Below are 24,053 nucleotides of genomic sequence, written 5' to 3'. Positions count from 1 at the left end.
CAGGACCCAGGGCTACCACCCTGATGCTGGTGGAGGGGGGGTCTGGAGCAGGGTGCACAGGCCTCCGTCCAGAGACGAGACTTTCTGTTCCCAGGAGCCTTTCATCACGGGCAGAACCAAGCTTTACTTAGTGAGCCTCACACTAAGTGTCAGGGTCTGGCGTCCACTCCATCAGAAATGCCACCAGAAGGTGGAGGCTGTGAGTGAGCTGCTCTGACAGAGGCCTGGGGTGGAGCCAGGAGAGTGGGACTTGTGGCGGTGCCACTGATCTGTCCCCAGAGCTCACACTGTCCTTTTGGTGACTGTTGGAGGGAGAGACATGGAGGGCGGGGGCGGGGAGGCAGCTGGCCAGCTGATCACAGCAGATGCCCAGGACTGGGGGCCAGCCTGCTGCAGGGCCTGCGTTTCCACAGGGGAGCACCTGTATCCTCCACCTCCCCAAACCTAGGCAAAAACCACCAACCAACCACCCCACAGCACCAGTGGGTTAGGTATGTGTTGAAAATACCTGAACAAAACATGTGCTGTAAAGCATGCCGCACAGGGGAGGGTGCTAAGATTAGGAGGAAAGTGACCTGAGTTGGGGAGGGGGTGGGTAAGGGGGGCTGCCAGTGGAGGCTGGGGCTTGGGGAGAGGCACACTCCTGGCTCAGCCCTGTTTACAGATGCAGGCAGTTCCAAAGGGCAGCCTCTGGCCTGAGCTGGATGGAGCCCCTCCCCCCAGAGCGGCACCAGAGGCCCCTTAGGGGGACTGAGCCTTAACCACAGCTATGTGTTTGTAAGCCTAGCCTTTGGCTGCTGTCTGCTGACCCTTGAATCTCTGCCCTGAAGCCAGCCCTTACAGAGCCCAGAGCTCGGGGACAGGCAGGAGGCTGGAGACTGGAGCCCAGAGCAGAGAAGCTGGTCCCAGAACCACACGTCCCAGCTGAAAAGCCCCCTTCCTTACGCCCTGAAGCCAGCGGTCAGGGGTCCCACAGGTAGAAACCCATGTCTCTACCTGCGAAGTCAGAGACTAAACTTTTACTAGACCTACTACCCCAATAATTAAAATTCAAAAGGGTAACTCACGACAGCAAATTACTTTTTCCCTTTTCTAAAAACAATGAAGAACAAGAGGGAGCGGTTCCCACAATTTTTAAGAAACCTTTTATTCTGAAACAACTAGACGCACCCCACGTGCCTGCACCATTTCCCAGGTGCTAACCCTGGGAACCAGAGCCACGGCCGCCGCCAGGCTCCACCAGGCCACACACAGTATCCGCTCAGCAGATCTGTTACAGCCAATGATACAGAGATGCGGGTACAGACTGTTATGTTCTTTACAGACTAATCTCCCCCCACCTCCTCACTCAGCCAAAACATTTGGCTAAACCAACATGTGCGTGACACTGAGTTACCTTCTTGCTGCCACAGAATGGAATGTGGTAAGCTTTCCCTCTTCATTTGTTTGCAATATTCTGATTAAAGTGAAAGTTACTTCAGAGAATTTGCACCTCAACAGTTGAGAAGGCTTTGACGAACCATATAAGCTACTATGAAAACCCAGCCAAGTTCCCATGAGCTGGGACACTCCGTGGTGCGTCCATGGGCCCTGTGCGTGGCGGGCCGTGTGGGGCTGGCACATCGCCCTCTGCAGATCCTGGGCTGTCGCTGTTGCAGAGGCAGACACGGGCTCTGGCCTCGAGGAGCTCACAGCCGGATGCAGGTGAGCTCCTGGAGGACAGGGAGAGTGGCTGCCCCGGTCCGGAGTGGTGCAGGTGGAAGGCTCTCCGGGCAGAGCTCAGCTTCTTGATGGGAGTCCTGCGCAGCCTGTGGACCCCGTCTCAGGTTTTAAGAGCACCAAACAGAACACACGGGGGACACAGGGGAACGAACTGAAAGATATCAGAATATAAGATCACCTGTGCTTCATTACCACCTGATAACCAGCAACTGTAGGCTGAGCCGCAGGCCGGTAACTCTGGGATCTCCCCCACCTGGAACATGCCCCTTGCAGGCCTCCCAACGCCACTGCGGTCTGCTGCCAACATTCACAGTGGAAGGAAATGCTCAACTGTGGTTAAAGGGAGAAAATTCAGACCTATTTTTTTTCTTACCCAGGTTCAAACTCCCCGAATTTGTGAGACGTGGTTAAGAACAGTGCCCCAACCAGAACCTGGCCCCCAAGCCCTCTGCTATGACCCCACAGGACAACCTGGAAAAAGGCTAGGCTCTCCTTGGGAATCCCCTCCCCAGCCCACCCCTTTCCCATCCAAACCCACCCGGCCCTGCCTTTTTCTGCCTGGGCCTCCGAGGCTGTGATGAGACTGCCGGATCCTCTCACAGCAGCACACATGGGCACACCGCCAGAGGGCTCCAACTCCAGAATGTGACAGAGCCGACCTCCTTCCTCGGTTTAGTGATGAAGATTGAGGGGTAAGGTCTTGTCCATGGTCAAAGGACAGTGGCAGGCGGGGACACCTGTCCTTATAGGACAGGACAGTGCTCTGGGAGGGCCTTCACATTGACCGTGGCCTTGGCTGACAGTAGGCCCTGCCTCCTGATACATCCTAGCTGGACAGAGAGTTCAGAATCGACTCTTCCTCAGGGTTGTGAGCTGGCAAGAGGAAGAAGGGGATGCCCACAGGGTCTGTGGCGGACGGGGAGATGGCAGGTGTCAATGACAAATGCAAAACACATCACCTCTCCCCATTACCTTGTAAGCCAGAGAACAGTCAGCAGCCAGCCCTTCTCTGCCACAGCTCAGAGCTGACTGGCAGAAATTCCAACACACCGCCCCTCCCACAGGTACACCGTGGGTGGGCCCAGGAAGGACACCTTGGCATTATCACTAAAGGGCTCTGAGCCCGGAAAGTTTGAGCCCAATGTGGAACCGGGCAATCCTAGGGCCTCCAACAGGCCACCGCCCAGGACAGTGGTCCAGGGCAAAGGTGGGTCTGATGCCTCAGGGGACATTGGTGAGGCTCCAGGTGGCACAACATGTAAACACACTGAGATGCAACTGAGGCTCTGCCTGGGCCCGTGGGAGAAGGGGGCTGCCAGCAGCTTTGGCAGTGGGGACACTGCGGGTCGGGGTGTTGGGGAGGAATGAGGAGCACTGGTTTTGGCCAGTGCACAGGATGTGTGCAGACGCACAGCGGTGCCCACAGGCTGGGAGCGCACCGGTGTGCAGGCTGCCTGCTCCCTGCTCCCAGGCTGCAGACACATTCCTCAGGGCCTACAGCGTGGGGCGGGACGGGAGATACGCAGGTTCCATCAGGAAAATCTCCATTCCAAGGAGGCGGAGCTGATAAGGCCTCTCGATATACTGAGCACCTTGCTGGGGCTCATTTCCAGAGAGATCCCTCCCTGCTTTCCCAAGAGCTGAGGGTCTCTTCTTATGAGGGATGTGTGTGAAAACCGCTACTCCTTCATGGCCGTCTTTAAGGCCCCTGAGAACAGGAGTCCCTGGAAGAGCCCCCCCCCCATAGCTGAGGCACAGGACACAGCACCCCCAGGCCACCACCCTCAGTCCGGCGGCCCCATAGCCCCTCACAGCTGCACGGAGATGGGCATTGCCACCCTAAGGGAAATGGCTAACTGCTCGGCCAGAGGAGGGACCAAGCTGAGTCTCATGGCTCCAAGATCCCAGGGCCACCAGTTCCCACTGTGCCCTAGAATCTCAGCTAGGCCTTTGGGCTGATGTCACCCACACTGCGGGCAAGCACACAGGCCCTTTTGCCCGAGCTCTGTTTATGCTGCATAGGGCCGCCCAGGGGGTGCCCTGACTTTAGGCACACGGACACCAAGTGCCCATTTACAGTGCTCCCCATGTCTCATTACTAGCAGCCACAGAGGGCTTGGAGCCGCTGCATTCTGCACGGCCGCAGTTTGAGGTGGAATGTCAGTTATGGCTGCAAACAGAAAGGCAAAGATCCTGTACACGTCACACTTCCACGTAACAGGCTGCTGCGCTCTGCAGGTCCCAGCCATGCCCACCTCCTTCCTGCTGAACTTCAGCCCGCCCACCCTCCACCGCTGCGTTTGTTTTTATCTGGAAACACGGTTCTGGCGGAGGGACGCAGCATGCACAGAGCTGACAGTAATAAGCACGGAGTGGTAAACGCATTTAGAAACCGTAGTTAAAACACATAAGATGTACTTCTCAACTTTCAAAACTCAGCTGACAGTCCCTGCTGGCTTGGAGGTGCCAGTTTGACACTTTAATGACAATCTGATTCTTGTTTTTTTGTGAGAGAGACGCACTGATTGGTTGCCCCCGCCACAGACACACACGCCCCGACCCGGCAGGGATCAGGCCTGCAGCTCAGGCACGTGTCCTTGACCAGGCATCGAACCTGTGACCCTTGGGTGCAGGTTCAAGGGCCAGCACGCTGACCAATGAGCCAGACCAGCCAGGGTGACAACCTGATTCTTAACGTTGCAACACATGCCCCCAGGCTGCAGACACCCGCTCCCGCCGATGCGGGGGCTGGGCTCCGGGGGCGGGGCCCACCCGTCGCCCCCCCGGCCCCGCCCCCCCTCGGCGGCCTGGCCCGGGTGGGAGGGACCCGGTCCCGGGGCCCCGGCCGGCCCTCCCCGCTTCGCCGGGCCCCCGGTCCCGCTGCCCGGGCACGAGGGGCCGCGAAGTCCCCGCTGCGGGGACAGAGAGCAACACGCAGAACACACGACGCCGTTCCGGGCGCCGAGCGGACGCAGCAGGCGCTCCGCCGAGAGCCCAGCGCATCGCCGCCCGGGACCGCCCGCGGGGGACCCCTCCCTCCGCAGCGCCCCGCGCGCGGCACAGGCGGTTCCCGCCCCGCCCGCTGGGGCAGCAGCTCCGCGGGGTCCCGCTCGCGGCCCGGGGGGGGGGGGGGAGGGGGGAGGGGGGGCAGTGCCAGGCCGCCGGGGGGCGGGGCGCGGCCCGAGACGAGGGCCCCGCGGGCCCGGTGCGCACACGCCCGGCCTGCAGCGGGGGCGGCGCCGCCTCTCGTCGGGGACGGGGACGGAGAGCAGGGGCCCGGCCGCGACCCCAGGACCCCCGAGCCCCCCGGGGGGGCGCCCTGCCCTCACGGCGACGCCGGCTCTGGCCCGGGCCCCACGGCGGAGGCCGGCGCGGGGGGGGGGGGGGGCCCGGCCTGGACCCCGCGGCCCCCGGGAGCTGCCCGCCGCGCCCGCGAGCCCGTGCGGGACGGCCCCCGCGCCCGGCGCCCCGCGCCCCACTCGGCGCACTGACCTCCGCGTCCCCCGCCGTCGGGTCTGCCCGCGCCCCGCCCTCAGCCCGCGCGCACTGCGCATGTCACGCTGGCCCGGCGCGGCTGGAACCAGATCTAGCCGGCTGCACGGAGACGCCAGCGCGCGTGCGCCCGGCGTGTGGGCGTGGCCCGGCGTGGGCGTGGCCCGGGGGGCGGAGCCGGGCGCTCACGTGGGCGCGGACCCCAGGCCGACCGCGCCGGGCGGGGCGGGCGCCGGCGGACCCCCCGCGGGGTTCCCGTCGGACGGGGCGGCCCAGGACGCGAAACGGCGGCTTGGGGCGGCTTGGCCGCGGCTCGGCCTCCGAGTGGCCGGCGCTGCGCCTCCGGGCCGGTGCCCACGGTCTGCCCGTCGCAGGCCTTGCTTTCAACCCTCCCCGGCAGCCTCCCCACACAGGAGGCAGGAACTCCACCCCTCGCCGTGCCCTCCCCCGCTGCTCCCCACTTCCCTGCACGTATCACCAAGTCTAACGGCCAGGCTTGGGCTGGGCGCTGTCCCCATTCCCACTCGCCCACCACCCGCAGCAGGGGCCCTGGGTTCCCAGAACCTGGCCTGTTTCCCCCCCAGGGCCTTTGCACAGGCTCCTCCCTTTGCCTGCAGCACTCACCACTCCTCGCCCTCACTCCAGATCCCAGGCATCCACCTTCTCTGCTTCACCCGCTGAGCAGCCCCCCAATACCATGGTCCCCCAGCGCTCCTGGGCACAGCGACAAAACCCTCTCGGAGTTCTGATTAACGTGGCCCCCCCGTGAGCCCACAAGCATGGGGAGCAGCTCGCCACTGCCCTGACGTCACCCAGCAAAAAGCAGGAGCTCAATAAAGGCTCAGGGAACCAATGGATGAGTCACACCACTCCTTTCTCGCCATAGGAACAGCTTAAACCTCCCCTAAGGCAAGACTGCAGATCAACTTTATGATCCAAGGGAAAACCACACTCCAGCAGCCAGGAGCCTGGCAGGGCCTTTCTCACCCACCCCTCTGGCAGAGGTCAGACGCCAGGGGCCGCAGGACAGCCTGTACTCCAGCTGCTGAGGGTGCTCTAGAAGCCCTTTCTTCCCTGGCTAGCGGGTGTGGGCTTCCTGCTTTGGGTGTGGGTGTCCCAGCTTCCCAGCCTGATAAGGATCTCCAGGATCTGGAGCCAGGACGGCGTCTTTTTGTGTTTTTCCTCTTGGCCATTTCCCTGCTACCCACAGAGATCAGCACACAGAGGGTTGCTCAATCCTGGCGGTGGGGGCAGGCCAGGGACCACTGAGGCCTTGACCAGAGCCAGATGGATGCAAGGAAGGTGGAGGGCAGGGTGGGCGCCTGCCCACTGCCACGGCCAGCCTCCGTGCTGGGCGAGCTCACTAGTGCTTTCTTGTTTAATCCCTGTGATGTTGGTACCAGTGTCTACTTTACAGATGAGGTTGAGACTCAGAATGGTTAAAAGTTTCTGAGATTGCCGGTTTCATGCAGTGAAACCATGCTGGGTCTCCCGAGTGCCAGAGGCTCTGTGTGCTGACTTCCTGGTGCCTTCCACTGTCAGCCCTCAACCCAAGCGGGACTCATCTGCTTTCTCACCCCTCCATCCTGTTCTGCAACTCAAGCGGGGAGCTGGCCTGGCATCAGGGTAGACAGACACAGAGATGCCAGCTGAAGACACCACACGCAGGGACCCAAGGCTCAGGGCGGCCTTCACTCCCGCTCCCAGCCACCCTGTCACCCACACTTTACAGAGAAGGAAACCAAGGCTCAGAGAGGGTATGCAGTGCGCCAGGTCTGCCTACTCCCAATCCAGGGCTCCCTCCTAGGCCCTTCTGACCTGGGATCAGCCTTCAGGACATGCTCTGTCCCCCAGGCCACACACCAAGGCACTGGCCACTCACTGCACACCTGGGGTTTTGGTACCTCGAAGAGCCCTGAGGGCCTTTGGGGACAAGATCCAGCTGGTAGAGTGGGAGGGTGTGACCAGGAGGCCCTACCTACTGTGTGAACCTGGAGGCAGCAGCTGGGTCCACCCCAAGGGAACTGAGAGACCCCAGAACCCACACGCTCCAAATTATCTCAGCGGCTCCTGGTCAGAAGTGGGTATGTGACAGGGACCCTTGTGTTGCACAAATACTTGTCAAGCAACTTAATCCCGACAGACTAAATGCGAATATACTGTGGGAACAAAACAAAAGTGCTGCCCTCGCAGACTGACAGGCTGCACCCGAACCCCAGCGTGACAGTGTCAGGAGGTGGGCGAGGGGGTGATCAACTCACAGACGGGGCCCTCATGATTAGTGTCTTCTAAGAAGAGGCCCTTCCACTGTGGAAGGACAGGGAGGAGACGCCGCCTATGAGCCAGGAAGGGGCCCTCAGCAGACGCGGGACCTGCCTCCATAACCAGAGGGATAAATGTGGCGCTCAAGCCACCAGGCTGTGGTGATGGAGATGCCTGCCGCAGCGAGATTACCTAAGAGTCTCTAACACTGAGAGATGATCACGTAGGTTAGACAGAGCCCATTTATTTACGTTATGTAAATGTAAATGGTTGTGGGAGAATGGAGGTCAAGGAAAATGCTGTCAGGAGGTGACCCCCGAGTAGAGACCTGGAGGTAAGAGCACAGCCTGGCTGTTTGGGAGAGAGGTGGTCCAGGCAGAGGGGACAGCTACCACCCAAGTCCTGGGGAGGGGTGCAGAGGCCCCACAGGGCGGAGAAGCCAGGGTGGCTGTGGACACCCCAGGGGACTGGCGTTCTAGAAGCTCCAGTGGCTGCCGAACCTTCTCCAAGAGGCAACAAGTATGAGCTGTAAACATCAGGCGCCGTGCCCTGAGGTCACATGCAGCTCACTGTGGAAGGAATAGTTATGTCCCACGTGCACACGCTGAACCAGGCGCCTGGCTGGTAAGCATGCCCGGTTTCCAGGAGAACTATCACTGTGGGATCCGCAGGAAGGCTGTAGGGGTTCAGAGAGCCACCTGGACACAGACACCTGGTCACAGCCTGCATGGTTCCTGCAACACCACTTCCCTCCCCTCAGCCCCGCTGCCCAGGTAAGCAGGGTCTGCTGTCAAACGAAAACAAGGGGGAGCAAAGCAAAACAGTGCTGGCCTTTGCTGGGCCCTCCAGCACTAGGCTCTTCTCCCCGCAGCTGGCCCCTCCCTCTCACTGGGTGGCGGGGCCCTGCAGTCCCTGGAGTAATGTAGCCCCAACACCTTGGCTCCGGAACCCATGCCCACGCCCACCGGAATCCTAGGAAACACATCAAGAAGCATGAGCACAGCTCTGCACAACCTCTTCCAGAAAACGAGGGGGGTCACGTCCCCAAACCAGTGCTGACCCAAATCCCGCAGGAATATTAAGGCAAAAACCCTGCTCGGCTACATACGGAAAGAATGATATACCAGGAACCACCGGTGTTCATTCCAAGATGCAAGGCTGGTTCCACGCTGAAGAACAAACCCACATAACCTACCTCAACAGGCTAAAGAAGAAATATCACGTGATCTTATCAATGGACGCAGAGACATTTGACAAAATTCAACATCCATTCTCGACGTAAATTCTCAGGAAACTATGAAAAGAGGGAGCTTCTTCAATTTGACAGATGACCCCTACACACCTCAGCCCCCAAAGAGCAACAAGGCAGCAGACCCAGTCCCACCACTGGGGCCCTCCACGCCGTCCAGCAGCAGCCTCGTGCCCGCCGTCTGGAAACCAAAGGCCTGCACACCCACACACTCATGCCCACGCCCGCTGACAGGCCCTCAGGAGCGGGTTTCCAAGAAGCATTTCCACCAACACCGGCACCTGGCCTGCTGAGGTCCAGCTCCTGTCCCGGTACCCACGTGCGCAGATGACGCGCTCCAGGCCCCGGCGTGTTCTCACTCCACCCCCAGTGTTCCCACAAGCCATGTGCTGCCCTACCCCACCCCCTCCTGAGGCCTGGCTGTGGGGAGAGCTGGGCAGGCGGTGAAGGCAGGCTCCAGTGGGGTGTGGGGTAACAGCTGAGCGAGGCTGGCAGGGGAGCCGCTTGTCTTGGCAGCTATGCCTGGAGTGCAGAGCACCTAGAATGTTGAGGGGTCCGGGTCCAGCTGGAGACCCCTCTCCATAGAGCATGCTCACACGGAGAGCACCGCCTGCTACAGCCTCCTGACCTGGTCACTGAGGAGAGCTCGCCGACCTCTCCTCGACAGGGTAGTCGTGGCTCCTATTCCGGATCAGGGCTGCTGGGGGGGGGGGGGGAGGCGCGCACACAGACTAGGAGTGAAGAAGATGGTCATGGCTGGGGGAGGCCAGGCAGAGTACATGGCTATCTGTGAGCCAGAAAGCCTCCTGCCCCTACTTACCATCTGCCAGGGGTGTTGCAGGGAGGAGCCAGACTCCCCAGACCCACAAAGCACCACCATGGGCCACGCCAGGGGTGCTGGGCGTGCAGAGTGCTGGCCCCTCAGGCTAGAAAGGGAGCCAGGAGGGGCCTTTAGGAGTCAGGTCTCTCTGGCATCCCTGATGCCACGGCTTGAGGGTTGCTGTGGCCTTTCTGGGTAGCCCTCCTCTGGGCAGGTACACAGCCCAGCTCACTGCCACTCACACAGCCCATGCTGACTCCCAGGGTCTATGCTACCCCCCCACCCCCAACCACAAAACAGAGTACACGCTCACGTGCCCATGTGCCCCTGGCCTGAGACTCCTGGAGGCCAGGTCCGGGTCAGAGCAGACGCTCAAGACACAGCCAGTGGTGTCTCACGCTCTTAGAAGGCGCAGCTGGGAGGGCAGAGGTGCCACTCCAGGGACTGCAGGACCGAGAAGGGGAGACGATCAGCAGACAGAACCTGTTGCCACCACACTGCACACTGAAGGCAGCTTTCAGGGCCACCAGCTAGAAAGTGCCACTAAGTACCATCCTTAGGCCGGTGTGCTCGGTACACAATCCAAAACCCACCCTGGTCCTCCCCACGTTACTAACAGGACCATCGGCTTCCCCGGAGGACAGAGAGGGCTGGCAGAAGCCAGGCGGGACGGCTTCCAGAAAGGAGTGAGGGGCAGTGCAGAGGGAGGGCAGTGAGGTAGCCGCACCAACCCAGCACTGAGTGGCTGTGACCACACAGGAACAGGGCCCAGCGCAAAACTGACCGTGAGACGCGGCCACACCCTCCTGCTCTGCAGGGCGGCCTTCGTCTCTTACCAAGCCCTCCCTCCACACTTTCTTATCAAAGTTCACACCTGACCGGGCCACGCAGAGGTCAAAATAGGACCTCATTATAAGCCACACTCACAGAAACTCCTGTGCCTGATCCACTGTGAGCACATAGTGACTGGAGGCGAACCTGCAGGACAGAGCGCCAGCCCTCTCAGCCAGGGCACTGTAACCCCGTCATCCTCCCAGCCCCCCTGGGGTTTGTGGGTGGAATTGCCGACCAAACAAACAGGAAGGGTGCCAAGTCTCAAGACTGTGGTGAGCACGGCGACTGTGATGCTCCCCTAATCCATGGAGTGGCACCTCTGTCCCTCTCAGCAGAGCCGGGCTGGAGTCTCCCTTTTCACTGCAGAGCATGGTGCACAAGGAGGGTGCACCCTGAGTCACCAGCAAGGCGAGGGACGCCAGCTCCACGTGGTTTTCAAAAATCGACATTAGACTATGATGCCACCACGGACCCCAGAATCAGGTTGGGCTTCACATGCCTTCTACAGCCCAGGGCGGTGCGGCTGTCCCCAAAGACATCCGGATCTCACCCAGGAGTTGGCCTGAGCAGGTGGGGGCAGTGAGCAGGAAAGAACACGGCTGCAGCCCTCCGGGCAGATCTGCATTTCTAGCTATAACATGATGATCTTGGCTCAGCTGGAGGGTGGGATGACTTTGAGGACCTCTGGACACACGCAGGGTCTCCCTGACCCTGACTGCCTGCCAGCAGAGAAAGTCTTTCTTTGCAGATAAAGTGGTTGGGGTGACCTGAAGGCAAGAGGAAGCCAAAAGCCGGGCTCTCCCCACAGGACACTGTGGGCAGGGCTCAGCCAGCCTGGCATTCCAGGGACTCTAACCAGGAGTTCTAGGGTCTAAGGCCATCCACACAAACGAGACAACACTATTACCCCGGCACACTGCTTGCAGAACCTAAAGGCCCCAACCCTGATCTAGAAGGCCGAAGACCGCCTGCTATCTGCTCTGTTGACTCTGGGCAAGTTGCTCAGTTTGAGGCTCGAAATAACTGAAAATGAGAACACTGCTTCGTGGACGTGAACACACGCGTCCATCGCTTTAACATCTCTAAGGTCAGGGTGCTGCTTGTAACAGAGCTCAGAGCTTAACTGCCGGACTGTTCTGCTGAGTGGCCCATGAAACACTGGAGCGGGTTAGGTGAGCAGCACCTCCGATGTGATGAAGGGCGGGAGATGTGCCTGGGGAGGTTGTCCTGGGGCCTAGGACAGCAGGCTTCCTGCCCGCTAGGCAGGGCGCTGGCTGCGGCTGGCCTTGGCCTCAGAGCAGACGTGCCCACCGTCCGATGCCCACTGCCACCGGCACCGGCGCTGCGCCAGGAGCGGGTCACGGTGTTTAAGGGGAGGACAGGGCCGCGGGCGTGGGGCCCGAGGCGGCTACGTGCGGCCGGCGCAGGGAGGGACTCAGCCAGTCGGGGCCCCGCCGCTCGGAAGCGCCGTCCCTGCTCCTGCCCCTCCCGCCTCGGCCGCTCAGCGCGCCGCCTTCAGTCTGCCGCCCGAGGGAACGTGCAGGTCCTGCGCCCAGCGTGCGGCGCGGCTCCCACTGCGCCCCAAGACCGACCGCGGGGCGCCGACCCGCTCCGTAAGCGCCCGGCCCGAGCTCGGGCGGCTCCGAGCCCCCCCCGCCCCTGCCCGCGGCGCCCTGGAAACCCCCGCGCGGAGGCCCGGAGGCCCGGGAGCAGGTGCGCGCTCGGCCCCTTCGGCGGGGCCTGGCCTGCGCCCTGCGCGCGGTCCGCCCGCGTCACCGAAGGGCCGGCCGCGGGCCAGCGGTCGGGGCGCGCGGGGGGCGGGGCCGCGCCCGGGGGCGGGGCGGCGGCCGGGGCGGGGCGGCGGTCACGTGTGTACACAGGCCCCGCGCGGCGTGCGCGCCGTGAGCCCGCCGCCTCCTCGGAACCGAGCTGCCCGCCCGCGGCGACTGCGCGGCCCGCGGCCCAGCGAGCCGGTGAGTGGGCGCCGAAGGTGGGGTCGGGGCGGCGGGGGCCTCGGGGGCCGGCCGCGCGGGGAGCGAGCCTGGGCTGCGGCGGCCCGGCCGGCCGGTGCCGCGCGGACTCTCGGGTCCCTGGGCCCCGCCCTGCGCTGTCCCCTCGGGCGGGGCGCTGTCCCCGGTGCCCGGCACTGTCCCCTGGGGGGGCGCTGGCCGCGCCGCGCCGGGAGGGCAGCCAGGCCGGTCAGCCCCGCGGTCATTAACCCGCCCAGAGGCAGCTGAGCGCGCCGCCGGGTCCGCGGCGGGCAGCACCGGCCCCTGTCCCGGGGCTGACCGCGTCCGCCGGGTCACCGCGGCCGGAGCGTCCGTCCCTCCCACGGGCCCGTTTTTAGTGCGCTCTGAACGCGTCCGAGTGGAGCTACCAAGTCTGTGTTAATCGCCGTGGCCACTGGACAAACACGCAACCCCCGGGCTCGGACAGGCTCCGCGGACGTCGGAGGCGGCAGGGCTCCGGCCAGCGCCGCTCTGCTGCGGGCCGCCCCCACCCGTGGTCGCCGCGCCGTGGGCCCGCGCCCGACCCGCGGGAGCACCTGCCCCTCACCGCCCCGCGCGGAGACCGCTCGTCCGGGGCCCGGGCCACCTTATTATTTGCGCAATTGTTTGTTCTTCAGAGTCCAAATAAGCGAGCTCATAGCATTTACCCGCCCTGGCTCCTGCCGCTCAGCACGGTGCCCTCCAGGCCCATCCACCTGGGCATTCTCTTTTGCGGCCAACTAACGTTCCCCCGTACATACCACCCCGTTTTACCCGCCCGCTGCTCCCTATCTGGGCATCGCAGCTGGCCCTCCTCCGCCCCATCTCCGCTCTGCGGGAGGCCAGCGGGCACTCCCGGGGGCAAGGCGGTGCCTCGCGGCCCCTGCGCGCGGCCACGGCCCCAGGCTGCGCCTGCACCGCGGTGACCGGGCCCCCCGACAGTGGAGAGGCGTTGCTGCCAATACCCTCCACACCAGGGCCTTCCCGAGTGGCGAGGCCCCGGGAGATAACTGGCTTCTAGGAACCAGGGTTCTATTCGGCGGGTGCTGACAGCCACAGGCGAAGCTGCTGCCCTGCAGGCCACACTCAGGGCCACCCCCAGCAGAGGGGTGCTGGGCCAGGGCGACCGCCGTCCTGCCCCTCCAGTGAGTATGGAAATACCCTGAGGATGAGGAACACAGCTCTGGGGAGAATGTAAACATCAACCCTGACCTGCTGTCCCTGTAACTCAAAGCCCCTGGTGGGCTGAGGGTGAGGCAAGTACACCCAGCTAACGCGGCGCATATGCGGTTTAGGTGACAACGTACACATCGATTGTATCTATGACACAATGAAAATAGATGAACTTGCAGAGAATCCTCGGGGAATATGCTGTGTGAGTCCCAGGTAGGAGGAGGGACTGCTGCTCTCTGGGGAAGCCGCTTCCATCTCACAGCCCCTAGGGTGCTACCGGCAGTCCTGACAAAGTAACTGCCACCTGGCCATGTCTTCGGGGTGGGAGGTGTGACCTCCCAGGAACTCAGGCTGCTGGGCCTGCATGACAAAATCACGCTCCTCCTTCCTTACACAGTGGCTCCCAGTGTTTCCTCTTGCTGGCTGCTGGCTCCTCAAGCTTCTACGACTAAAGCCACTGCATGACTGGGCAGCCTCAGATTGCATCTGTTCATGGGGTCTCATAGACCCAGGGCCCCAAAACACTGCCCAGGCATCGAAGAGCAGAGAGGACTCAGTCTAGAGAGTAAAAGAGTGAATCTTCTAATTTAAGTCGCCAAAACACAACGATGCTGGGAGTCTCCACATGCAACAGAACATCTTCAAGTGGCAGGGGACCGGGTGGAATGGGCCAGGTGTCCTGTGTGTCACCAGAAGGCCCACCCTCAGTCCCTTTCCTCCCATACACATCAGTAGAGCCTGCCCAGGAGCTTCTTGGTTTTGATGAAAGCCCAGCAAACTGAGGAAGGAACTGTTACAAACAAAAATAACTGGCTGGCTCCTCCCTCAGAAAGACCCACAGGTGGCGATAGGATCTGTGGCGCTGAGCACTTCCCCCCAGGTAAGAGCACACCTAGTTAAAAGCAAGTAGATAGGGAGCCCAGAGTCTGAAATAGAGACTCGAGCTGTTTTCGGTCTGGCCCTTGAATTTCTGAGCCAGCCTCTTTTTGTTTCCGTTTTCCCTTGGTTCTGTACCTGGAGGGAGCATTAGCCTCAAACCAAGTTACTCAGGTAACAAAAAAGCCCAAGTAGCCAGTGCTCTATAAACAAAAGAGTGTGTGTCCTATCTGCTCCACAGAGAGGAAGCCCGTGGCCCGGCCCAGGCGCCCCGCTGGCCCACTGGCTGGGACCCAGCTGCCCGGTCTCCTTCCCCGCAGCCCTTCCGGAGCCAGCAAACAGGCCTGCTCTCCATGGAGAAAGAGGCAGCTCTGTTTGGGCATCTGAGCCAGGTTGCCTGGTTCACTCTCACTACTCGGCAGTTTAGAACCATAAAAAGCAAGAGGCTACAGAATCAAAACAACCCATCTATATAATGAACCGTTTCTTATCACACCCAAGGAGCCACGTGGTTTGTGATAGGAATCAGTGTGCGTAAGCTCTCCAGTGAGAGACCTATGAAAACAGCAGCCTTTCCGGAGCGTCTGGCTCCTACCAGCTGGATGTTAATTGTAGCTAACGCCTCTCTGCCCACTAGTACAAAGGAAATAAATAGTCAGGAGTCGTTTTCAAAGCATTTTGATTGTTCCAGAACATTCATATGAAGTTGAGTCTCAGGGTGCACAGCAGGTCGACAGGCCTGGCAGCCTGGTCAGCTGTCTGCCCACTCAGAACACACTACCTGTCCTGGCCTCCTGGCCCCACCAGGTCTCTGAATTGTCAAAAGGCACATGGCAGGGAACCACAGAGGCTCTCCCAGCCCTGACCCCTTCTGTTCAGCACGTCTGTGGCTCACAGTGGGGAAAGCTTTTCTTGTAACCCAAAGCATGTCTTTCCAGACAGAGCCAGCCAGGCTGGGGCCACAAACCAAGAAAGCCCCCCATCCCCCGAGCTCTGACGGGTGGGAAGGACGGAAACAGCAGGACTGGCCAGGTGTGGTGCTGATGCCTGCCTGAGCAGAGCTTCAAGGGCGAGTTCATGTTGACCGAGTGACGAGGGCGGGCAAGGAAGGGCATTCTAGGCCAGCGATCCCTGTGTGTGGACAGCAGTGAAAACCAGCAGCAAGGCGCAGGGGCCCTGGTGTGGCAGAGCCTTGGACTCAGGACAGAACCTCTGACTCAGAGGCAAGGGGGTGAGAGGTGAGGCTGGTGACGCGCGGTCAGCTCTGTGGGAGCAGGAGGGCACTCGGTGCTGGTTTCTCATTTCTGCTGGTCTTGCGTGTACAAGATTTGCAGGGGGCGGGCCCACAGTTACTCCCCCAGGCTGCTGCTCTGACCATGCCAGCATACTGTTTCCATGGAGACCACGATTGACGCTAGTCCTTGATTTTAGCCAAGTTCATCTTAGTTGCTTGTGGGCACGTACTTGTGACTGGCTGGTTTAAAAGGCACAGGAAAGAAGATGCTAAAGCTCACCTCAGCCTGACGGGAATGTGGTCCCTGCAGTGCATCCGTGGTGGAGGCATTCTAAGCTCGCCCCTCCCTGTGCCTGTTCCCAGGACAGCTGTGAACCCCTCGAGGACCTCAAGATGAGGGCCATACCAGGAAGGCGCTGCTGTGTCGTGACCCAAGCCCTGACCCGACCACAGACCCACAGCAAAGCCTCTCAGTCTGGCCGTGTGCAGGGGGTCCCCGGGTGCGCCTTCTCCAAGGGGACTCTCCTGTGAGAACCTTCGCTTGGTTGTGGCTGGGCTCATGTCCTCATGCCTCCCACCCCTTGTTTCCTCTCTCGAGTGTCAGGTAACAGTACCCCAAGAGAAAGTTTGCACCGCAGCTTCCCGTGTGGAAGGAGGGTCCGCTCCCCTCTGACCCAGCACTAGGGATGGCCAGGCCACCCTGTGCTCCACACGCTGCGTTTATATATCCCAGCAGTCTCTCCAGGATCTTCCTAAACTGGGGAAACTGAGGCAGGAAGTGACCAGCCTCACCAGAGCTGTAAGTCTGCACGCCTGCCATGAACTCCTAACCACAGGAGAGGCTGGGAGACTGAGGAGGGCGTGGAGTTGTGACGGTTCACACTGGCACGCATGAGCGGGCTCTCTGCGGCCTTCGCGGCAGCAGCCCAGTCGCCATGGAGCTCCCATTTACAGCTCCCTCATGTGGGGCAGGATGAGTTGGGCCAGGGGTCGAGGTGATGCCAGGTCAGCTGCGTTCTCACAGTGAGAAAGCTGTATGGGACTGGTGCCACCACCTCACACACCTGTGTGGCAGTGGGTCCTAAAACACACTCCTGGGCACAGCGCACCTGTCCCTGCCTGTCCCACTCCATCACCCAGGCGTGCCTACCACTGCTGACCTGGCACCCACCCCCAGGATTGGGGAGGGATCTTGGGCTCTGTGCCGCTAGGGACACCAGGCCCTGCCTGGTCTCTCAGGACTCAGGTTCCTGAGCAGGGCTCTGTGTGGCCTGTCTGCCCCCAGCAGGCCTCCGCTCTGAACCCACATCCCGCATGGGCTTCTGCCTGGCACGCCCACTCACTGGTTGCCCCTGGATGCAGTGGGAGCCCGTGCAGGGGGCCTGGCACCCAGGCCTGTACTTGAGGGCCTCCAGGCTTCTGATGGGAGGCTCCTAAAGAGGCAGTGTGCTCAAGGGGCTTACAGGTTTCCACCAGGAAGAAACCACAGATACAGAAGCACCTGCTCAGGGCCCAGGCAGAGGAGGAACCACACCTCCTGGCGAGCACAGCAAGCAGTGAGAGGGGCCCAGGCCAGTGCTGGGCCCGCTCTGCATTCACCACGGGGGCCACGCACTGGAGTCAGAGACCTCCCACTTTGTACATCTGCACGCGGGCACTAAGGGCCCAGCCAGAGAGCCTACGGCCCACGACCCAGCCCAGGAGGAGAGAGCGCGGCCCCTTCTTGAGAACTGGCCACTGGGGCCGAGGGCCTTGGAAGCGCAGCTTCCCTTCCGCACGAGAGCACTGCAGGGAGTGACTGTCCCACAGGCAACATGCAGGACCGGGTCAGGGAGGAGTGAGCTCTGCCAACACCTAGGTCCTTAGAAACTGGGACCGGACACCAGACCCCCAGTGATGCTCTGAGACAAACCACCACCTGTGGGGCCACCAGCCTCTCCCCCAGTCCCGAGGCCTGACCACACCGCAGGAGCCCACAGAGAGGCCGCGTGGCAGTGGGCATCAGATGACGCAGAGGGTACTCCAGCTTCTCTAACCACAGAGTCTGCCTCGAGAACCTCCGCCTGGCCTTCCTCTAAATGTAATGCTGCTGGGTCCCAGAGGCAGCTCCTCTGCCTGTAGAAGAAGTGGCCATAGTTCTGTTCCCTTTAAAGGTTCCTAGGGCCCCGTGGCCTCCAGGCAGTGCACAGGCAGGGAGGTCTGAGCACTTCCCTATCGCCTCACTAAGAGCACCCCCCCCCAACTGGGAAGCCTGCTGCACACACTGGGATCCAGAGGGGTGCAGCACCCACTTGTAATGGGGCTACAGTCTCTGCTTCCCCAGGCTTACCCTCCTCTCCTCTCTCCATGAAGATGGGGCATGCACCCCAAATCAGCACAGCCACTTCCTGTGTTCCTGGGCCCCAGTGGAGTGAGGTCAGGAAGGGGCCCTGACCAGGAAGGAGGGAGAGGTCCGGGAACAGAGCTAGGATCCACCCAAGGTGGGACGGCCAGGGGGACACGGGTGCCCTGGGGTGCAGTCCTGGGGAGAGGCAGAAAACACAGCATGTTGACCACTCCCAGTGCCTCACCAGATGACAGGGTATGGGTGAGGCTGTGGCTGCAGGCCCTGGTGAGGGACCTAGGGCATACTCTTAGGGTGCCTGCCCTAAGAGTCCCAGGGGAGTGGGCGAAGTGGTGATACAAACGGGAAGGAGGCGGCCTAGCAGAGGCAGCCTAGAGGTGGGGGCAGGGGAGGAGCCAGCAGCCAGGCCCAGCAGCCCTGAGGTCCTGGTCGGGTGGAGGGAGTGGGGGCAGGAGGGCAGGGGTCGGGTGCGATGACCAGGCAGGCCTCTGCCTAAGGCCAGGCTGGAGGAGAGGCCCCACAGGGCCCTTGCCAACCAGACCCCTTCAGCTAAGGGGACGCAGCAGGTGATGGGACGCTGGCAGAACACTGAGCTGGGCCCATGGAGGCCCATGGAGAGAGCCCTAGGCAGGAGGGAGTTGCCTTTTCTCTCCTGTCTCTGGGGACAGAGAAGCAGAGAGGCCCTTCCTGGAACCTGGGTCTGCACAGCCAAGTTCCAAGTTCCTCTTTCTCAGGAAGGAACAGGCTCGATACCTGGAATCCTGCCGCCCAAAGCCTGTGCCAGAGGGGAGGGGAGGGCAGGAGTCAAAGCATTGTTGTCAGGCCCACCCTCTCCCCAGACAGCTCCTTTTCCGGACTCACAGAAACAGAGTGCAGAGGGAAGGGGGGTGACCGCAGGGAAATGGGGACCAGAGTGGCAGAGCTGAACCCAGCAGCCCTGCCTCTGCCTGTGCCTGGAGGGGTGACTCCCTGCCTTCTCACCCCTCACCCCACCCTTCACCCTGAGAGTTCACAGGGATCAGAGTGAGTGGACCCCACTCTAGAAAATGCCAGACACCTGTCCTTGTAAAAGGAGGCAGCTCCAACAGCTGTCACTTGGTCCCCAGATCTCAAGTAATACCTGGAGATGAGGTGCCCCCACCGCCCCTCCCCCAGGAAGAATGCTGGACAGACATCAAAGTGTGACCTCTGGAGACAAAGCAAATGGGCACCTCAGCTTCTGGCCTGTCCTCTGCATCTGGAATCAGCGTCACCCTCATCACTGATATGTGAGAAGCGGCAGGGAGACGCCAGCCCTGCCTGGAAACCAGGCGATCAACCTTGTTTACGCGTGGACAGCAAACACACACAGGGCACGTTTCTGACCTGAAGCCCAGCACGGACAGTCACCATCCCCACTGCCTGTGCAGGCTGGGCCGCAGGCACGTGAGCACTTCAAGGAAATTCTCAACAGACTTAGTCCACGTGACGATTTCCCAAGACCGAGCCAGTCTGAGCCCAGCGCTGGACACTTGCTGGCGGCTCTTCCTGCTGCGCCCGAGGCCGGCCATTAGCTGTGGGGAGCGCAGTCCCAGGGCCTGGCAGCCAGGGCCCCTTGGGGACAGAGGAGCTAGGCAGCAGCCTGCAGGTGGAGCTCTTCCTGCTGAAAGCTCTTTTCATGGGAATTACGCCTGGATCTCCCCCCCCCCCGCCCCCACCCCCGCCCCTGCCGGACACTGTGTCAGAGCTCTTGGTGTTCACTCCAACCCCAGGGGAAGTGTTGGATCCCTCTGAGGTCTGGCTCTGTGTCCTTGGTTTCCACCCACAAATGTCTGCTCGGCTCATTTCCTCAAGTGGACAAGGAGCTCCTAACTAAATGCCCCCACATGTGGGCTGGGGACGTGGGGCCAGGCACAGTGGGCACAGGAGCTGGAGGGCAGGAGCAACCAGAGCCACGGTCTGTCCAGGCACAGCCCCTCGTTTGAAACGGTTGTAGACAGAGAGAGGGAGGGGCCCAGTGTGTGCCAAGGGAGGCAGGGACTCGAGTGATGACTAGAAGACACGGGCGCCTCACCCAGCACCCCCACAGGCGCCCTGAGGAGGCTGGGTGCCCCCACCTCACGAGCCTCTCTGTCCTGGCACAAGGATGCATGGGGCACGGAGTCAAGGCGAGGGCAGATGCTCTCTGCGAGGCTGGGCTGTGCAGGAAGCTGGCTGCTGAGGGGACGGGAGGGGCTGGGCAAGAGCAGACCCAGCACATTCATGTCACCTGCTGGATGGAGTGAGAGGAAGCTAACAGAAGCACCTGAGAAGGACCAGGTTGGTGGGACCGAGCGCCTGTCTCATCCGCTAGTAAACGCACCAATGAGACGACACGGGTCCCAGTGACAGCGGAGTGCCTTCCTTTCCAGGGCTCAGCCCCCCTTCTGTCCCCACAGGAAGGAGAGCTGATGTGAGGGTAGGTGGGAACACCCTGGGTAGATCCAGGGGTCCTCGGAGGCTGGGCAAGCCAGGCAAGGCCAGGATGCTCTGGGGTGGCCCCAAGAATACAGTGTTTGCGGGGACTGGAGGCCAGGGAGGTCTGGTGGATGAATCCCTACAACCATGCACTCCCACAGCTCAGCAGGCAGGAGCCTGGAGACAGGACGGACCGAGCACACAGAACAGGAGGTGGCAGTTACACACCTGCGCTGCTCGCTCGCAGGCACACTCAGGGAAGAGACATGGGAGAGGAAACTGCGAGGGGTCGAGGTCGGCTCAGGAACAACCAGAGCTTCCCTCAGGAGCTGTGCCAGGGAGGGGCCCAGGGGCCTGAGGGCGGTGGGAGTGCCTCCCTGCCTGGCGCTCCTGGAATCCAGCCCCACAGGCCGAGGAGCACCATCCAGATCTGAGGACCCATTGCCTCACTGTGCAAAGTAAACACTTCTCCTGACAGTGACGTAACTGAAAGTGTGGGCAGAGCCGGGCCAGCTGGGCGCCCAGCACCTTCATTACCACCTGACACCCACTGTGTAGGCTGCTGGGTGGCACTCAAAAGGGTGTCCCACCCGCCTGCCCCATGGCGGCCAGAGGTTGTGGGGGGCACGCAGACGCACTCCTGCTGTGGGGTGGGAGGATGCTGCGAGACCGCCTCCCGTCTCCACTACCCCGGCCTGCAGTGGTGCAGTCCTCCTGGACGACCCGCACGGTGGCAAGACAGGACGGACGGCGGTAAAGGTCTATGGGACATAGGACAGGAGGACAGGACTGACTTGCTTGTCCACAGACTGCAGAACCCTTTGTCCATGTCACCCCAGGGTGGGGCCCCACTGTTCATCAGGCTGGCTGTTGCTGTGGCCTGAGCCTGGGAAACATGTCCCTCTTCTTGGTCTGTGGGCACATGTGCTTGGGCCAAACTACATTTCGATTATAAGGTTTTTCTCCAAAGAGACTAGCAATAGTTCTGTTCTGCCAGAGTTCGCTCAGATTGTTAGTGCTGAGCCGCACCTAGGCCTCCCCCATGCTGGGGCAGACAGGCCACCCGACCCACTCTGTCCGTGCCGGGCCCAGCACCCACTTATTGTCTGCCACAGCACCTGGCGGGGTCAGGCTCCCACAGGCACTTGCCCAGGAAGCCCCAGGTTCACTGAGGGCTTCACAAAGTAAGTGACCTCACTTGAGCCTCGTGAAGACAAGGGTGAACGTCACAGGCCCCTCTCAGGTCTCCACCCCGTGTGCGGGCATCTCCCCAGAGGCAGCACTTCCTACTCTCCCAGCACAGCTCAGGCTCACCACGGGCCACACACACCAGTGCTCTGTCCAGCGTCCTATGTTACCAGGCGCCACGAGAAATGTGTGGGACAGTGGTCAGAGGGGCTGTAGATTCCCACACGTGGGGAAGAGTCCAAATTGATGCCAGAAAGCAGGGCTACGTCCTGGTTGGTACAAAGGCCAGCCCCTGGTGCTTGGGGGGGGTGATGAGGCTGAGCACTGGCAGTAGGAGGTCAGCCTCAGGCCAGCCCCTCTCCCCACTGCAGGCCTTTCTGTTCTTAACCTCACTTTTCAGCAACAGAGCTGGGGTGAAGGGTGGTGGGGGCATGCTTGTTCCCAGTCAGACAGCCTGGACTTGGTAGGAGCAGGAGCAGGACTGAGCCCAGGTCTGAGTCCTGGCAGGGCCCCCACCTCGCTGAGGGCCTCTGGCCCAGGTCAGCAGGGTGCTGCAGAGTATCCCCTCCTGGTGGGGGGGAGCCCCTGAACTCCACCAGCCACTGCTGAGGGTGCGCAGGTAGGGGTCTGCCCTGCCGGGACACACACACCAGGAGTGGCCTGGATGATTTACCCGTTGCTCAGATTTCTCTCCGAATCCGGTCAGGGAGACTGGCTGTGGCCACTAGGATCCCTGCAGCGCGTGACCTTCCTGGCACTGGCCCAGCTCAGGCCCTAAGACGGGTTCCCTGTGGCAGAAGCTTGGCTTTCACAGGAAACTCAGGAGACATAACCTCCTTTTCAAAAAGCCCCGGTTTCTGGCTGTTTCCGAGCTCATCCGAGGGACCCACAGACCCGGGGCTCTGGCTCCAGATAACACTAACCTCCCTCTTTCTCCCACAGCCCAGCTGAGCCTGGCACGATGTGGAGCTGCAGCTCGCTCAACGGCACGGGCCGGGGCGAGGACCAGCCCCTCTGCCCGCACTTCCACCTGGTCCTGTCTGTCTTCTCCCTGCTCTACTTGGTGGTGGGTGTCCCCATCGGCCTAGGCTACAATGCCCTGCTGGTGCTGGTCAACCTGCAGGACCAGAGCAGCATGACCATGCCTGATGTGTACTTCGTGAACATGGCAGTCGCTGGCCTAGTGCTCAGCGTCCTGGCACCCGCCCACCTGCTTGGCCCCAGCACCTCAGGATGGGCTCTGTGGGGCTTCAGCAGCGAGGCCCACGTCACACTGCTGGTTCTGTTCAACGTCTGCTCCCTGGTGACCATGTATTCCACGGCCCTGCTCAGCCTTGACTATTATATTGAGCGGGCCCTGCCACGCACCTACATGTCCAGCGTCTACAATAGCCGGCACGTGTGTGGCTTTGTCTGGGGCGGGGCCCTGCTCACCAGCTTCTCCTCCTTGCTCTTCTATATCTGTAGCCATGTGGCGGCCAGGATCGTCGAGTGCGCCAAGATGCAGCACACGGAGGCTGCTGATGCCATCCTGGTATTTATCGGGTACCTGGTGCCCGGCCTGGCTGTGCTCTATGCCCTTGCGCTCATCTCAAGGATCCGCAAGGAGGACACGCCTCTTGACCACGACTCTGGGAGGCTGGACCCCTCGGTGCACAGGCTCCTGGTGGCCACTGTGTGCACACAGTTTGGACTTTGGACGCCGCACTACCTGACCCTCCTGGGGCACACGTCCCTGGCCTTGCGGGGGGAGCCTGTAGACGGGCAGCACCTGGGAATACTGCTCTTTGCCAAGGACTTGTCCCGGTGCCTGGCCTTCTCCAGCAGCTCTGTGACGCCGCTGCTGTATCGCTACATCAACAGGAGCTTCCCCAGCAAGCTGCGGCGGATGGTGAAGAAAATGCCCTGTGGACGCCAGAGCTGCTCTGTGGACCAGGTGGGGGTCCAGCAGGTGCTGGCATAGATGGCTAGCAGTGGGGGTCCACCCTGTGGCGGCACTGGTGCACAGTGCCTGGCGACTACGCCGAGCCCCTCACTCCCACCCGCCCAGTCTCACATCCCAGGGACGAGGTGACCAACGCCCAGACGCATGCACAGCACTTTGTCACCTGCACGCTCTGCAGCTCTTGCCCCAGAGGGAGAAGAGCACACAGGAGTGCAAAGCGTGTGCTCGCGACCTTCCTTTCTCCAAACGAGGCCAGGGCGCCTGTCCATGTGGAGATGCGCTGCACTCAGGCCCGGGAGCCCAGAGCGTGTGTGTCTCCCCAGCCCTGCAGGTCTGTGCCCTCAGCCTGCTTAGTGGCCCCAATGGGCTTTCCGGATGAAGTGATGGAATCAAAGCCAGTATTTACACTTTGTGTGTATTGTTGAAATACTTGATCCCCTCTCATGTTTGTTCATGTTTGTTTATAAAAAGAGATGTTTGGAAAAAAAGT

The 24,053-nt window shown here is 61.5% G+C and overlaps 2 protein-coding genes across 3 annotated transcripts in view; one reads left to right on the top strand and one right to left on the bottom strand.

Moving 5' to 3' along the window:
• Positions 1-24,053, bottom strand: part of CHLSN (cholesin) — a 71,693-nt gene that overhangs the window by 5,826 nt on the left and 41,814 nt on the right. The gene's annotated exons all lie outside the window — the stretch shown is intronic.
• GPR146 (G protein-coupled receptor 146) lies at positions 22,580-23,596 on the top strand. The gene has a single exon (XM_016212975.2). The coding sequence runs from the start codon at positions 22,580-22,582 to the stop codon at positions 23,579-23,581; it is 1,002 nt and encodes a 333-aa protein (XP_016068461.1). The 3' UTR covers positions 23,582-23,596.

The sequence above is a fragment of the Miniopterus natalensis genome, chromosome 4 (assembly GCF_054644295.1).
Source record: "Miniopterus natalensis isolate mMinNat1 chromosome 4, mMinNat1.hap1, whole genome shotgun sequence".
Taxonomy (NCBI): domain Eukaryota; kingdom Metazoa; phylum Chordata; class Mammalia; order Chiroptera; family Miniopteridae; genus Miniopterus; species Miniopterus natalensis.
Note: the sequence above shows the minus strand (reverse complement) of the source record. Positions and strands in the feature narration are given on the sequence as shown.

Coding starts and splice junctions, on each gene's coding strand:
- GPR146 (XM_016212975.2), top strand. CDS start 22,580: ATGTGGAGCTGCAGCTCGCTCAACGGCACGGGCCGGGGCGAGGACCAG.